This window comes from Monodelphis domestica, chromosome 4, assembly GCF_027887165.1.
Source record: "Monodelphis domestica isolate mMonDom1 chromosome 4, mMonDom1.pri, whole genome shotgun sequence".
NCBI classification, from domain to species: Eukaryota; Metazoa; Chordata; class Mammalia; order Didelphimorphia; family Didelphidae; genus Monodelphis; species Monodelphis domestica.
In genome coordinates this window covers 426,144,454-426,162,101 of record NC_077230.1, presented here as the reverse complement: position 1 = coordinate 426,162,101, position 17,648 = coordinate 426,144,454, and the positions used below count along the sequence as shown (strand labels likewise).

At 38.3% G+C, this 17,648-nt stretch overlaps 1 protein-coding gene across 1 annotated transcript in view; it reads left to right on the top strand.

Moving 5' to 3' along the window:
* LOC103100369 (hemicentin-1-like) overlaps positions 1-9,568 on the top strand; it is a 228,503-nt gene extending 218,935 nt beyond the window's left edge. Inside the window, exon 15 of the mRNA XM_056826224.1 lies at positions 9,343-9,568. Coding sequence (XP_056682202.1) covers positions 9,343-9,347 — 5 coding nt within the window. The 3' untranslated portion in view covers positions 9,348-9,568. The remainder of the gene's footprint in view (positions 1-9,342) is intronic.
* Positions 9,569-17,648: the final 8,080 nt, after the last annotated feature.

Genomic DNA, 17,648 nt, shown 5'->3' with positions numbered 1-17,648 from the left:
AGGTCACTGATTGATGATATCAAACAAACACACATAATCCGGAGGGAAAGTCCTTTTAACACTAAGTATCTCTTTATCTTTCCTCTACTTTTCCCTTATTTTACCAATCCTCCTCCTCCTACTACTTTCATCTAATAAAGTTATTAAGCTCCAAACACCCTCATAAATTAAAATATTACATAACCTAGTGAGAAACTATGTGAAGGGAAAAAACTTGAGACATATCCAGACTCCTTAGATTAGCTGAATAGGAGAATAATAGTGCATATGGCTGACAGATTAACTTTGAGTTAGTTGTAAGTCAGAGATGAGGCTTGATGAGGTAGGGGGAAAGAAACCTTGGTGCCTGGGAAGAAATCTTGAAACTTAAGAAGCTCCAAAGACAAGACTTTTAACTGTTCTCTTAAGTATCCTTTTTTTTTTAATTTTCTTTTTTCTATTTTCCTTTTAAACATTATTATATTTGTTCATTTTCAAACATTATTCATTGGAAAAAAAGGATCACTTTCTTTTCCTCCCGCCATCCCTTCCATAGCCAACACGCAATTCCACTAGGTATCACATGTCCTTGATCCAAACTCATTTCCATGTCGTTGGTATTTGCATTAGGGTGTTCATTTAGAGTCTCTCCTCAATCATATCCCCTCAACTCCGGTAGTCAAGTAATCGCCTTTCCTATGTGTTTTTACTCCCACAATTTCTCCTCTGTTTGTGGATAGTGTTTTTTCTCAGATCCCTGCAGATTGTTCAGGGACATTGCAATGGCACTAATGGAGAATTCCATTATGAACAATTGTACCACAGTGTATCAGTCTCTGTGTAGAATATTCTCCTGGTTCTGCTCCTTTCGCTCTGCATCACTTCCTGGAGGTTGTTCCAGTTTCCATGGAATTCCTCCACTTTATTATTCCTTTTAGCACAATAGTATTCCATCACCAACATATACCACAATTTGTTCAGCCATTCCCCAATTGAAGGGCATGCCCACATTTTGCAATTTTTTGCCCCCACAAAGAGGGCAGCTATGAATATTCTTGTACAAGTCTTTTTCCTTATTATCTCTTTGGGGTATAAACCCAGCAGTGCTATGGCTGGATCAAAGGTCAGGGAGTCTTTATTGCCCTTTGGGCATAGTTTGACCTCCAGAATGGTTGGATCAATTCACAGCTCCAGCAGCAATGAATTAATGTCCGGAATTTGCAACATCCCCTCCAGAATTCATTACTTTCCATAGCTGACATGTTAGCCAATCTGCTAGGTGTGAGGTGAAACCTCAGAGTTGTTTTGATTTGCATCTCTCTGATTATAAGAGATGTAGAGCACTTTTTCATGTGCTTATTAATAGTTTTGATTTCTTTGGCTGAGAACTGCCTGTTCATGTCCCTTGCCCATTTATCAATTGGAGAATCGCTTGATTTTTTTACAATCGATTTACCTCTTTGAAAATTTGAGTAATTAAACCTTTATCAGAGGTTTTTGTTATGAATATTGTTTCCCAATTTGTTGCTTCCCTTCTGATTTAGTCACATTGGTTTTGTTTGTACAAAAATTTTTAATTTGACGTAGTCAAAATTATTTATTTTACATTTTGTGACTCTTTCTAAGTCTTGCTTGTGCCCCTAATTTACTTATAGTTTCCTTCTTTATGTTCAAGTCATTCACCCATTCTGAGTTTATCTTGGTGTAGGGTGTGACGTGTTGATCCAAACCTAATCTCTCCCACACGGTCTTCCAATTTTCCCAGCAGTTTTTATCAAATAGTGGATTTTTGTCCCAAAAGCTGGAGTCTATGGGTTTGTCATAGACTGTCTTGCTGAGGTGACTTACCACAAGTTTATTCCACTCATCCTCCTTTCTGTCTCTTAGCTAGTACCAAATTGTTTTGATGACAACTGCTTTATAATATAGTTTGAGATCTGGGACTGCAAGGCCACTTTCCTTTTTATTTTTTTCCATTATTTCCCTGGATATACTTGATCATTTGTGCTTCCAAATGAACATTGTTATGGTTTTTTCTAAATCAGAGAAGAACATTTTTGGTAGTTCAATGGGTATGGCACTAAATAGATAAATAAGTTTGGGTAAGATGGTCATTTTTATTATATTAGCTCATCCCTCCCATGAGCAGTTAATGTTTTTCCAATTGCTCAAGTCTAGTTTTAATTGTGTGGAGAGTGTTTTGTAGTGTTCAAATAGTCCCTATGTTTGTCTCAGCAGATAGATTCCTAAGTGTTTTATATTGTCTAAGGTGATTTTGAATGGAACTTCTCTTTCTAATTCTCACTGCTGAGATGTGTTGGAGATATATAGAAATGCTGATGATTTATTTGGGTTTATTTTGTATCCTGCAACTTTGCTAAAGTTGTTGATTATTTCGATTAGCTTTTAGGTTGAATCTCTAGGATTCTTTAAGTAGACCATCATGTCATCTGCAAAGAATGACAGCTTGGTCTCCTCATAACCAATTTTAATACCTTCAATTTCTTTTTCTTCTCTAATTGCTACTGGTAGTGTTTCTAGTACAATGTTAAATAATAGAGGTGATAATGGGCATCGTTGTTTCATTCCTGATCTTATTGGGAATGCATCTAGTTTATCCCCATTGCAGATGATGTTGGCTGATAGTTTTAGATATAAAATGCTTATTATTTTTCAGAAAGACACTTCTATTCCTATGCTTTCTAGTGTTTTTGTTTTTTTTTTAGTTTACTTTATCTTTATTATTCTTTTAAAAAAACATTATTTTATTTGGTCATTTCCAAACATTATTCATTGGAAACAAAAATCATTTTCTTTTCCTCCCCACCCCTCCCACCACCTCTCCCATAGCCAACGCATGATTCCACTGGGTATCACATGTGTTCTTGACTCGAACCCTTTGCCGTGTTGTTGGTATTTGCACTAGAGTGTTCATTTAGAGTCTTTCCTCAGTCATATCCCCTCAGCCCTGTAGTCCAGCAGTTGCTTTTCTTCGGTGTTTTTACTCTCACAGTTTATCCTCTGCTTGTGAATAGTGTTTTTTATATCCCTGCAGATTGTTCAGGGACATTGCATTGTCCCTAATGGAGAAGTTCATTACCTTAGATTGTACCACAGTATATCAGTCTCTGTGAATAATGACTTCCTGGTTCTTCTCCTTTCGCTCTGCATCACTTCCTGGAGGTGGTTCCAGTTTCTATGGAATTCCTCCACTTTATTTTTCCTTTGAGCACAATAGTATTCCATCACCAACATTTACCACAATTTGTTCAGCCATTCCCCAATTGAAGGGCATCCCCTCATTTTCCAATTTTTTGGCACCACAAAGAGTGCAGCTATGAATATTCTTGTACAAGTTTTTTTTTTCCTTATTATCTCTTTTGGGTACAAGCCCAGCAGTGCTATGGCTGGATCAAAGGGCAAACAGTCTTTTATCGCCCTTTGGGTATAGTTCCAAATTGCCCTCTAGAATGGTTGGATCAATTCACAACTCCACCAGCTATGAATTAGTGTCCCTACTTTGCTGCATCCCCTCCAGCATTCATTACTTTCCATAGCTGTCATGTTAGCCAATCTGCTAGGTGTGAGGTGAAACCTCAGAGTTGTTTTGATTTGCATCTCTCTGATTATAAGAGATGTAGAGCCCTTTTTCATGTGCTTATTAATAGTTTTGATTTCTTTGGCTGAGAACTGCCTGTTCATGTCCCTTGCCCATTTATCAATTGGAGAATGGCTTGATGTTTTGTACAATTGATTTACCTCTTTGTAAACTTGAATAATTAAACCTTTGTCAGAGATTTTTATGAAGATTGCTTCCCAATTTGTTGCTTTCCTTCTGATTTTAGTTACATTGGTTTTGTTTATACAAAAACTTTTTAATTTGATGGAGTCCAAATTATTTATTTTACATTTTGTGACTCTTTCTAAGTTTTGATTGGTTTTAAAATCTTTCCCTTTCCAAAGGTCTGGAATGTATACTATTCTGTGTTTGCCTAATTTTCTTATAGTTTCCTTCTTTATGTTCAAGTCATTCACCCATTTTGAATTTATCTTGGTGGAGGGTGTGAGGTGTTGATCTTAACCTAATCTTTCCCACATTGTCCTCCAATTTTCGCAGTTTTTATGAAATAGTGTATTTTTATCCCAAAAGCTGGGTTCTCTGGGTTTGTCTTATACTGTCCTGCTGAGGTCCCTTACCCCGAGTCTATTCCACTGATCCTCCTTTTGGTCTCTTAGCCAGTACCAAATTGTTTTGATTACCACTGCTTTATAATATAGTCTGAGATCTGGGACTGCAAGGCCCCCTTCCTTTGTGTTTTTTTTTTTCATTATTTCCCTGTATATCCTTGATCCTTTATTCTTCCAAATGAACTTTGTTATGTTTTTTTCTAAATCAGTAAAAAAATTTTTGGTAGTTCAATGGGTATGGCACTAAATAGATAAATGAGTTTGGGTAGGATGGTCATTTTTATTATATTGGCTCGTCCTACCCATGAGCAGTGAATGTTCTTCCAATTGTTCAAGTCTAGTTTTAGTTGTGTGGAGAGTGTTTTGTAGTTGTGTTCATATAGTTCATATAGTGATTTTGAATGGGATTTCTCTTTCTAGTTCTTGCTGCTGAGCTGTGTTGGAAATATATAGAAATGCTGATGACTTATTTGGGTTTATTTTGTATCCTGCAACCTTGCTAAAGTTGTTGATTATTTCGATTAGCTTTTAGGTTGAATCTCTAGGATTCTTTAAGTAGACCATCATGTCATCCAAAAAGAGTGATAACTTGGTCTCCTCCTTGCCTATTTTGATGCCTTCAATTTCTTTTTCTTTTCTAATTGCTACTGCTAGTGTTTCTAGTACAATGTTAAATAGTATAGGTGATAATGGGCATCCTTGTTTCACTCCTGATCTTATTGGGAATGCATCTAGTTTATCCCCATTGCAGATGATATTAGCTGATGGTTTTAGATATATACTGTTTATTATTTTTAGGAACGACCCTTCTATTCCTATGCTTTCTAGTGTTTTTAATAGGAATGTGTGTTGTATTTTATCAAAGGTTTTTTTCTGCGGCTATTGTTATAATCATGTGATTTTTGTTGGTTTGCTTGTTGATGTGGTCAATTATGTGGATGGTTTTCCTAATATTGAACCAACCCTGCATCCCTGGTATGAACCCTACATGATCATAGTGAATGACCCTCCTAATCATTTGCTTGAGTCTTTTTGGTACTATCCTGTTAAAGATTTTTGCATCTACATTTATTAGGGACATTGGTCTGTAGTTTTCTTTCTCCATTTTTGACATTCCTGGCTTTGGAATCAGTACCACATTTGTGTCATAAAAGGAATATGGTAGAATTCCCTCTTTGCTTATTATGTCATATAGTTTGTATAGTATTGGGATTAGCTATTCTTTGAATGTTTGATTGAATTCACTTGTGAATCCATCAGGCCCTGGGGATTTTTTTAGGGAGTTCCTTGATGGCCTGTTGGATTTCTTTTTCTGTTTATGTTTTCTTCTAATTTCTTTGTCTTTTGGCTTTGCTTTATTAATTCTTGCTGTTTTGCAAGATCATTGTCTTCCAGTTGCCTAATTCTGGTCTTTAAAGACTGGTTTTCCTTTTAAGTTTGGTCTATCCTGCTTTTTGAAGCTTCCAGCTGTACATCCAATTGGGAGTTCTTGTTCCTCAGATTGTTGTATTCTCTTTGCATTATTTCCCATTTTTCCTGCCAGAAGGCCTCCATCTTTTTGATAACCTCCAATTTCAATTCCTTGAGAGATTGTGGACAATTTCCATTTCTTTTGGAAGCTTTTGGAGGATTTATTTGGGTTTCCTCTTCTGTTGTTTCCTCTGTAGTCTGTATTTTTCCTCCATAAAAACTATCCAATATCAACCCCTTCTTCTTGCTTTTCTTGATGTTGGGAAGTTGTTCCTGGGCACTGTTTGCCATCTCAATGGTTTTTCCTTCCCTTTCCAGTCAGAAATCTGAATGAGGAGGGCTGGATCTCTGTGTATGTATCTAATGATCAAGGCATTTTGCCTTGGGCAAGCTCTCAATTCTCCGCACCTGGGCTATCTTCCGGGGGGGAAGGGGGGCGCCCTAGGTCTGCATTCCCCTGCCTGCCAGGGTTTTGGGTGTTACTGCTCTCAGGGGTAAGTCCTTGGTGGTCTTAGTGAACTCCCAAGACCAATAGATGCCCCTTGCTCACTTCAGGGGTGTCCTTTACACACTCATTGATTACGGCATGCTGGTTCTAAAAGCCTGAGTTCTGAGTTCTCCTTGCCCACCTGCCTGGGTTTCGGGTGTTACTGCCCTCAGGGTTAAGTACTTGGTGGTCTTAGTCAGCTCTCAATACCTGGGGCTTCCCGTTGCTCTCTCCTGGTGTGCCCCTCCTTCACTCTTTGGTTCTGGCGTGTGCTGATTTTAACTCTGGCTCCGCAGGTATGGTGGGGGAGGGTAGGTCAGCTCAAGTTTGAGTGGGAGCTTTTTCGTTCCCTTATAGTGTGGAAATGCCCGAATCCCACATACTTCCAGTTCTGCACCGTACTGTAGAGTCTCTCTGTTCTTATGAGGATCGTTTTTTGGGGGTCTTTTGGGGTCATCTGTATTGTTGGGTCTGAGGAGGTGAATTGAGCCATGTCCAATCTGCCACCATGCATACCCGTTTTTTCCTCCCTTATTTCTTAAGGAGCTTAGTTGCTGTGATTGAGACCTCAGGCAAATCATGTCTGATATTTATTCAGGGTCAATAACATAACCTTACATAGTACAAATCCTCAGTATCCCACCTCTGTAAGTAAAGGCATAGACCAACAGATTTAGCACCTACTGGGTTCTCCTGCTGGCCCCATTGCTTTGAAAGACTCCTCCAATCTCCATTTTTGTGCCTTTTCCCCTTTAGAGCCTTTGACTTCCATGGACCAGGTTTCTCTTTTACCTAACTTTCAAAAGGGACTTGGGATTTTCCCCTCCCAGCTCTAGAAAGAGAGAAAGATTCTATTCTGATCCAAAGAGGGGAAAAAGCCATCCATCCCAACCTGACCAAGTCAGACTTGCAGCAGAGAACTTGTTTCCCAGGAGTCACATTCTCACTCTTACTTTTTCCCCTTGTTTTTGGCATTGTATGTGAGATGCAGGTGGTTCCTTTGGTGAGCTTTCCTGTGGCAATTCTGGGATCCTCATTCCCACATGAAGAGTTTATGTAGTGGGGAAAATCTGAAATAGGCTAACAAGACAACTCTCCATGCCAGTCATCTAGTGCTAAGGTGCTGGACTGTGCAGGAATTGGAACACTGAAAAAGCATTTCCTTCTGAGGATGGTGGTAACTCTCCAGTTCTGAGGTCTCTCCCACAGCTTTCTCCTTCTCTTGCTTTCTCTTTTCCTAGCAACAAGGAGAAAAGACTCCATGGATAGAGGGGCCAGGACTAGAGACAGGAAGAACTGGCTTCAAATCTTTCCTTAGAAATGTCCTATCTCTATTACCCTGGGCATGTCACTTACCCCCAATTCCCTAGCCCATACTGCTCTTCTGCTTTAAATTTTAATATCTATTTTAAAACAGAAGTTAAGATATTGTTGTTGGTTTTTTTATTTTAATGTGAGAGTCCTGGGCCCTAGAGCAAGAAATGAGGAAGAGGATGATGTGGACTCCCTCTACCCACTGCACAGTATGGATATTCTGCATTTGTTTTTTTTTTTTCTCCATAAAAATTTTCCAGGGTCAAGAGGTTTTTATGCTGTTGCTTACTCCTTTGGCCCTTGGAAAATTGGAATTCTTGCCTGTTGGCTGTCACTTCTTTCTTAGACTCTGTCTCAATGGTTTTGCCTTGGGACTATCTTTCCTTCCCTTTCAGAGGCTTGAGTGAGGGCAGGTAGATCTGTGATTTTTTTTTAATGTGTAGCTCCTGCTTCAAAGCATTTTGCCCTGAGGCTATCTTCCTCAGCTGTTACCTCTTGGATTTTCAACTGCACAATGTGTTCTGTCCCTAATTCTGCTTTGGCTACTCCTTTGCAGCCCCTGCTGCAAAGACAGTATCATTTAGCTTTGAGTCTCATTGCCAAGGCCAGGCACAACCCTCAGGGGTATGTCTGTGGTGCTTTGAGTCAGCCCCTGAACTTTGGAGATTTTCTTGGCCTTGGCTTTAACTGGCTCAGTAGGTGGTTGGGGGGAGAGGTGGTAAACTTGTGCTTTGATTTGCACAGTTCCTCCCCCTTATAGCAGGAGAATCCTTACTCACTGCCCCTTTTCACACTGTGTCCAGTGGGGGAAGCCCTTTATTCGTTTGGTTCTGATTTTTGGCCTTTTGAGATGCTTTTTAATGATTAGTTGGAAGGAGATCCAGAGAAGCCCCTGCTACTATGCTGCCAACTTGTCTCTACCCTTGTTGTTTTCTCACTCCTACCCCTCTGCTTCCCCATGTCATTCCTACTTTGATGGCTCACCTAATGAGGTCAGCTTTATCCCTTTCTGTCAGGGAACCTATTGGCCCAAATTGGGCAATCTTGTAGGCACAGAGAAATGAGATGATACTAATTATAAGAGTTTCCAGATACCCAGAACTTTTAAGTCTACTAAGTAATATAGGATCTCATTGGGTTCCAAAGCACAACCATTATCTTCATTTGACTGATAAGGAAACTGAGGCTGATAAGTAACACTGAACTAGCACCAAGCCTCATCCATTCCCCACCTCCCATATCACTGATCCTCTTCTTATCCGTCCACAGATGTATTCATTCATTCATCTTATTGACCTGGGCCACACAAGCCATTCACCTCTATCACACAATATTTATCACCCACTTGCTCATACAAGATACCTAGGCTCTGGACTAGAGATACAGAACAATGGCTACAGTCCCTGCCCCTCTCCAGGAGTATGTCCCAAACAAGAGGAGCCAAAGGGAGAATATGACTGAGATAGACAGTATGGTTTAGAATCACAAAATTTCCCTTTCAGAAAAGTTAAACTTACTCAGTTATTTCAGACATGCCTGTGTCTTCATGACCCTATTTGGTATTTCTTGACAAAAGTACTTAAGTGGTTTCCCTTCTTCGGTTTATTTTACAGATGATAAAAATGAGGCAAACAGGATTAATTTACTACTTCCTTTGAAAACCAAGAATTATTCAAATGTTGAGTGGGCTCTCTCAGGAGTAGTGAGCTCCCTGTTACTGAATGTCTTCAGGAATAGGCTGGATGGCCACTGGCCAGGGAGAAGCTTAGAGGACATCTAGGCTTCAGATATCAGTTATACTAGATGTAGTCTTTAACAGCCTTGAATCTTGACATATTCCCCAAGTCGGAGGGGCCTGAGAGGATGATACCTTCCTTCCACTGATCCAACTCTCTTCCTGGCAGATTGAAGAAGAACCCAATGTTTCTCTGAACTTCAATGCCTAGAAACCATCTGCAATGTCTAAGTCCTCAATGACTGCGGACATCATTTACTCTGAAATCCAAATGAAATGACTCAGTCCTTCTCGTTCCCTGCACTGCACATGTATGTGCAAGCAGACCTCTGAGATGTTGCAGGTTTGGTTCCAGATCACCAAAACAAAGCCAATATAGCAAGTTTCTTAGTGCATGTGAAAGTCATGTTTATACCATACTCTAGTCTATTAAGGATGCATTATATCTAAACACCAATGTATGTTCCTTAATTTACAAATGCTAACCATCATCTGAGACTGTAGTCATTTGTCATCTTTTGGCTGGTGCAGGGTCTTGCCTCTAAGTTGAGTGCTCATTGCTCAGGGTGATGGCTGCTGTGGCAATTTCTCAAAATATGATGATGGTGAAGTTGGCTGCATGAACTGACTCTTCATGCCTTCTAAGCTTTCTTTGTAATATTCAGTGCTTTTTGATAGCATTTACTCACAGTAGAGCTTTTCTCTAAGTCAATTCTGTCAATCCTGCTGCTGCTTAAGTTTACATAATATTTTTTAATATTGTTGTGATCCAGGGAATAGATAGGCCTAAGGAGAAGGAGGGAGAGATATGGGGGAAAGGCCAGTTGATGCAGCAGTCAGAACCCATACAACATTTATTGATGCAGTCTGCTGACTCCTATGTCACAGTTCACAGCCCCCAAAACACCTGCAATAGTAACATCAAAGATCTCTGATCACAGATCCCTATAATGGATATAAGAATAATGGAAATATTTACATTATTAGGAGGCAGAACCAAAATGTGAGACAAGAACAAACGTGAGCACATAGAATGATTTTCCTTTCTAATACTTGATCCCACACCAAATCTGAGGGGCCTTTTTTCAGAGCCCCTTAGGGAATAGTCTGTATTTGTAATGATTAAAATTTAGGGGAGACTGAGGCAGGTAGATATCAGTTTCTCTCTGCAAAGATTATTATATTTTTAGAGGTTTATTAAAGGTTAAAGATTAAAGAAAATACAGAATAAGAAAAAAATATGTGCCTAGGCCAGAGGCCTAGACAAGTCCTCATCTACATTATGGAAAGAGCCATGTCTGCCCCAAAACGGAAGTCCAAGAGAGAGAAAAAGCCTTTGTAATCAGTTTAAATACCTTCTTGATCTCACCCACCTCAGAATTCCATGGGATTACAAAGCATTTTGGGGAAGTGGAGCAAGGGCTTGTGGGGATTGAAGTCCAGAGTTCAAATCTCAATTTTACATTATTCCGTTTGATCCTCTGGGAAGAAGTCCTTCCCCAAAGGATCATGAGAACATAATCAATATAAAGATTACAATAATTTGAGGATAAGAGAAAAAAAAGAACAAAACCAATAATTACTGGATGTATTGACAGAAAGCCAGTTAGGAGGCAGTCCCCTTTGGCCTGAAAGTATACATACAAATAAATGTTCAGTCAACTACACCCAAAGTTCATTTTTGTGCAACTTGTGGTCTGGAGGCATCTTCATTATGTCTTCTCCAACAGTTCAGTTTCTGGGTTCAGAGAGGTAGCATCTTCTTTACCTAAAATTTTTCTCAAAAGGAATTTAAACTTTGCAATTTAAATGATATTTTTTACATTCCCCCATTAAGAGGATGATTGACAAATACAGGATCACTTAGGGATGCATAGCTGAGGTATGAAGTATATGAATCAATTGGCAAGAGATATTAAAAGGATATCAGAAAAATCCAAAGAAAAAAAGAAAAAAACTCTGGATGAAAATATAGACTAGCAAAGTCTTATGTGAAAAAATTCCAAGTAAAAAGAAAAATAAATCTATAACAGGTCCTTGAATCAGGGCCCAATTAAAATGATCTAAGCAATGATGCATTTACCCAGTCAATAGCCAAGGCTACAGAAAAGTACCACACTATGAGAGGCAGAAAAGGGGACCAGATTATAGGAGCCAAGGTTTCGGGGATACTCCTCTGTGAGTATCTTCAGAGTGAGTGTGGACACAAGGAAAGCCTATGTGTAACAATGATAAACACAGTAACCTCAAGTCTTCACACTAGGTTCAAGACCTTTGTATTGGCCTAGAAGTGCATCAATCCATCCTGGATTGGGTTTCTTTGGCTTTGTGCAATGGCTCTGTTGTGTATATCTTGTCCTGGAATCAGACAGAATCATTAAGCAAAGTCCCATAATTTATTTAAATAATTAGTGGCATTGTTTTTATAGTCACAAGCTTTTTAGGGCATGCATTAGCAAATGTATCTTAAACTTGTAGCACTGAAAAGTCAAAAGGTTAAAGAAAATCTTAATTCTGGTGACATGTGCTTGAAATATAAAAAAGAGAGATAAAAACAAATAGTATATTGCACATGCAAGAAAAATATAATAATAAAAGAGCTTTAAAAAATTCAAAAATGTAGTTTTTAATCATTGACACTCTGTGTCAGCTAAGAAAATAAAGATTACAAGGCTTTCTCACCAAAAATAGGATCCATTTCCTCATAATATGTGGCCATGCTCCACTGTAAGTAAAAGGCAAATGAATTGAACAAGGTTAACAATTTTTCATTTTTTAAAATACAGTAGTACAAATATGTAGATATCAATATCCCCAAAATTCTCAATAGCCCAATTAATTACAATAGCAAACAAACACACTTTCAGATTTCATATAAGTTGCTTTATGACATTTTTGAAACCTATGAATTGATGGACATTTGTCACAATTTTTACAAACATAGCAATCCTTCAACCTTGGTATTTAAACATATTTTTAAAACAAAGTAAAACTCATCTTGGGTTAAGAAGATAATCAAGAAATCTAGATATCATTCTGGTGGAAGTAAAATAGTGAGCTGAAGAGTATAAATAAAGGGATGCTCCTTTTGGAGGCTTTTTAGGGGTACATGCCCTGAGATTAACAGCCCAACTTCCATTCACATATTTAGAAATGCGGGAAGGTTGGGGTTTATAAAATGTATTTCACTTCAGCTACTAGAATGGGCCTTACCTCCTGGTAGGGGCAGGCAAAAATAACCAGAGATTGTTAAAAAAATTACAAAAATCATATTTAAAAAACCCTTAAAATCATTTGAGATATTTAGCACATTAATTTTGCCAAAGCCTGTTATACAATTGTAACCAGTTCTGAAGTCCATCTATCCTTGGCAAAATAGAAAAAAGCTGTTTTTTTTTTTTTCATATGGGCTTAATTACAATAATATTTGTTCATTAGTTATAGGGGAAAAACAGAATTTAACAGTAGTCAAAAATCAGTACATTCAAAATAAATTCAATCAACCTTCAGTGTAAGAGAATAATATTGAATCCAGTAATATATGAATTTAAAATCACAAAGTTATATCTTAAAACAATCAAGAAAAATGCAATAGAGTACTGAGATTTTTTTAAATAAACCATTGGAGTCTGAAATGCCTCAAAATATAGCCTCTAGTCTTTAAGTTCCTTGGGTAAGATAGACATTTAAATGTCTATTGTCCGAAGGCAGAGTAGTAAGGGCTATGCAACGGGGGTTAAGGGATCTGCTCAGGGCCCCACAGCTGGTTAAAATCTGAGGCCAGATTTTAACCCAGGACCGCATGTCCTCAAATCTCAATTTTACATATTGAAATCCCTCTTCTCAGTTTCATTCATCAAGACCTAAATCCTATACTTCCTCTCACCAAGGGGAATTAATTCCATTTGGCCCAAAGAGACTTCTTCCTCTCTTTCATTGATATTTGTAAAACTTATTTGGCCTATTTATCAGCTGGGGAACAGCTTGATTTTTTGTACAATTGATTTAGCTCCTTACAAATTTGAGAAATTCGACCTTTGTCAGAGGTTTCTGTTATAAAGCCCCCCCCCAATTTGTTGCTTCACTTATTGCATTGGCTTTGTTTATACAAAACCTTTTTAATTTGATGTAATCAAAGTTATTCATTTAATATCTCATAATGCTCTCTTACTTAGTCTTAAATTCTTTATTCTCCCATAGATCTGTCAGGTATACTATTCTATGTTCACCTAATTTACTTATAGTTTCCTTCTTTATACTTAAGTCATTCTGAATTTTTCTTGGTGTACAGTGTAAGATGTTGATTGAAACCTAATCTCTCCCATGATGTCTTCCAATTTTCTCAGCAGTTTTTTGTCAAATGGTGGGTTTTTGTCCCCAAAACTGGGATCTTAGGGTTTATCATATATCAGCTTGCTGAGTTCATTTAGTCCAGGTATATTCCATTGATCCTCCCTTTTATCTCTTAGCCAGTACCTTATTGTTTTGATGACCACTGCTTTAAAGTACAGGTTAAGATCCAGTACTGCTAGGTCTCCATCCTTCACATTTTTTTCATTAGTTCTATTAATATTCTATATTTTGTTCTTCAAAATGAACTTTGTTATAATTTTTTTTCTAATTCAGTAAAAAAAGTGTCTTGGTAATTGAATATGTATGGCACAGAATAAGTAAATTAATTTGAGTAGGATGGTCACTTAAATTATATTAGGTCACCCTAACCATGAGCAATTGAATGTTTTTCCCATTATTTAGATCTAGTTTTAATTGTGTGGAAAGTGTTTTGTAGTTGTGTTCATACAGTGCCCAGGAGAGAGTGCATGAGTCAAAATCCATCAGGAACCCAATGTTCAGTTCTAGATGTGATATTTTGGAATGGGCTCTCTATAGTGTGACCAGAGGAAGGCCAACAGGGAGATTGATTGAAAGAACTGGAAAAGAGAAGGGCTAGAAAAGACATAAGGAAGAAACTGCCTTGGGAGATAGTGCTTTCCCCACTACCAAGAGTACTAAAATCCACTTGTTGCAAGTAGAAATATATAAGCCATATTTGTTAAGCTAATATGCTCTGCCTAACAATACCAAAGCAATTGTGTTGTTACAGTAAGAACAAGAAGGATACAGAGTATATAGAAATAAACATAAAAGAGGAAAACACACAACACAGATTATGAAGGTTTACAAACCTAGAAATGACCCCACTCACCATTTGTGGATAGAAATTAAAAAGACATAACAGTGAATAGCAAATCATAACCACATGAGCCATCTCAGGTTCCAGAGACCCAGTAACATGCCATCATCATCCTTTCTCTAGTCATGTAGGTCCTGTTGTCAAAAGGATATAAAATCCCCAAACCCCATCTGCTCCAGGAAGCAGGGTTCCACCTGAACCCCATCACTTGGCCTTTCAACATGACTTCTGAATGAATAATTATCTCTTTTTATTTATAAGCAAAGTTTTGGATTCTTGAAAAAGGGTATCCTGACCAGAACCAGCATTTTACCTCAAAGCTCTCCTACAACAAAAGGATTCTGTTCTTGCCTTTGTTCTATTCCATCTTCTTATTAAGGATTTGGATCCAATGAGATTATATATGTGAAAAGCTCTGTAAACAGTAACTATTATTATTCTACTGGTTATACAGACAGCAGAAAGCATAATTTTGAAACTTGAGATAGAAAAAGGTGACAAAGGAAAGGCAGAAGAAGCTGAGAATACAATGACTATATGCATGGAACAGTTGGTATCCAGAAGTATCTCAACAATCTGGCACAGTGGATGAACTGTGATAAGATGGAAATTATTGGGGAACAAGGTCAGATTCTGCCCTGTGGTCCAAAAAGTCCAGGGCATAAATCAGATGGGCCACAAGGTAAAAATCTGAAGGGACCCTCCTCCCACCACAACAAGGATTTGTTGTTATGTTAGACTACCCACTAGTCTGGGGCCTAGAAACTGCCAACAGGGATCCTAGACCACTGCCTTTGTCCATTCTCTGGGTGCTCCTTCTGTGATCTCAATATTCTGGGAGGGAAATGAGGAAAAAGGTCAGGTTTCAGTACAAAGGGACAGAAGGTAATACTGACTAAATGTCTTCTTGAGCATCTCCATTACTTCTATTCAGAGTGCCCACTGGGTATTTGATGGCTTATTGCTTGGTCTGGGACAAGGGTCAGTGTGGAGATTCCTGGAGAACAAGTCCCCATGGGACAGAGGCAAATCTGGGGTTTCCTAAACAAGGTTGTCATTTCCCCATTCTGCTGAGAGTGATTCTGCCATTGGCCATAGAAAGGGAAAAGGAGCAGTATGCCCAGGAGGGTCTGATCCTTCCCATGGTGGAAAGGAGATGAGGTGCTAAACCATGTCATAATGGGCTTCTAGAGCACTGCCTGTACGCAGAGAAGCATTGACAGCTAGCCAGAAGACAGGCAAAATCTTAATAAGAAAAATTGACCTACCCTATTTTCTTTTTCTTTTTTTTTTTAATTTTAATATTATTTTATTTGGCCGTTTTCATACATTATTCACTGGAAACAAAGATCGTTTTCTTTTCCTCCCCTCCCCCCCCCGCCTTTCCCTCTCCCATAGCCGACGCATGATTCCACTGGTTATCACATGTGTTCTTGACTCGAACCCATTTCCCTGTTGTTGGAGTTTGCATTATAGTGTTCATTTAGAGTCTCTCCTCAGTCTTGTCTCCTCCAACCCTGTAGTCAAGCAGTTGCTTTTCAGCGATGTTTTTATTCCCACAGTTTATCCTCTGCTTGTGGGTAGTATTTTTTGTTTTTAGATCCCTGCAGATTGTTCAGGGATTGCATTGATACTAATGGAGAAGTCCATCACCTTCGATTGTACCACAATGTATCAGTCTCTGTGTACAATGTTTTCCTGGTTCTGCTCCTCTCGCTCTGCATTACTTCCTGGAGGTTGTTCCAGTCTCCATGGAACTTCTCCACTTTATTATTCCTTTTAGCACAATAGTATTCCATCACCAACATATACCACAATTTGTTCAGCCATTCCCCAATTGAGGGGCATCCCCTCATTTTCCAATTTTTGGCCACCACAAAGAGCGCAGCTATGAATATTTTTGTACAAGTCTTTTTGTCCATTATCTCTTTGGGGTACAAGCCCAGCAGTGCTATGGCTGGATCAAAGGGCAGACAGTCTTTTATCGCCCTTTGGACATAGTTCCAAATTGCCCTCCAGAATGGTTGGATCAATTCACAACTCCACCAGCAATGAATTAATGTCCCCACTTTGCCACATCCCCTCCAGCATTCATTACTTTGCATAGCTGTCATGTTAGCCAATCTGCTAGGTGTGAGATGATACCTCAGAGTTGTTTTGATTTGCATCTCTCTGATTATAAGAGATGTAGAGCACTTTTTCATGTGCTTATTAATAGTTTTGATTTCTTTGGCTGAGAATTGCCTGTTCATGTCCCTTGCCCATTTGTCAATTGGAGAATGGCTTGATTTTTTGTACAATTGATTTAGTTCTTTATAAATGTTAGTAATTAAACCCTTGTCAGAGGTTTTTATGAAGATTGTTTCCCAATTTGTTGCTACCCTTCTGATTTTGGTTACATTGGTTTTGTTTGTACAAAAACTTTTTAATTTGATGTAATCCAGATTATTTATTTTGCATTTTGTAATTCTTTCTAATTCTTGCTTGGTTTTGAAGTATTTCCCTTCCCAAAGGTCTGACATGTATACTATTCTGTGTTCGCCTAATTTTCTTATAGTTTCCTTCTTTATGTTCAAGTCATTCATCCATTTTGAATTTATCTTGGTGTAGGGTGTGAGGTGTTGATCTAGGCCTAGTCATTCCCACACTGTCCTCCAATTTTCCCAACAGTTTTTATGAAATAGTGGATTTTTGTCCCAAAAGCTGGGATCTTTGGGTTTGTCATATACTGTCTTGCTGAGGTTGCTTGCCCCCAGTCTATTCCACTGATCCTCCTTTCTGTCTCTTAGCCAGTACCAAATTGTTTTGATGACCGCTGCTTTATAATATAGTCTGAGATCTGGGACTGCAAGACCCCCTTCCTTTGTATTTTTTTCATTAATTCCCTGGGTATCCTTGATCTTTTGTTCTTCCAAATGAACTTTGTTATGTTTTTTTCTAAATCAGTAAAAAAAAATTTTGGAAGTTCCATGGGTATGGCATTAAATAGATAGATGAGTTTGGGTAGGATGGTCATTTTTATTATATTGGCTCGTCCTACCCATGAGCAGTTAATGTTCTTCCAATTGTTCAAGTCTAGTTTTAGTTGTGTGGAAAGTGTTTTGTAGTTGTGTTCATATAGATCCTGTGTTTGTCTCGGGAGATAGATTCCTAAGTATTTTATTTTGTCTTGGGTAATTTTGAATGGGATTTCTCTTTCTAGTTCTTGCTGCTGAGCTGTGTTGGAATTATATAGAAATGCTGATGACTTATGTGGGTTTATTTTGTATCCTGCAACTTTG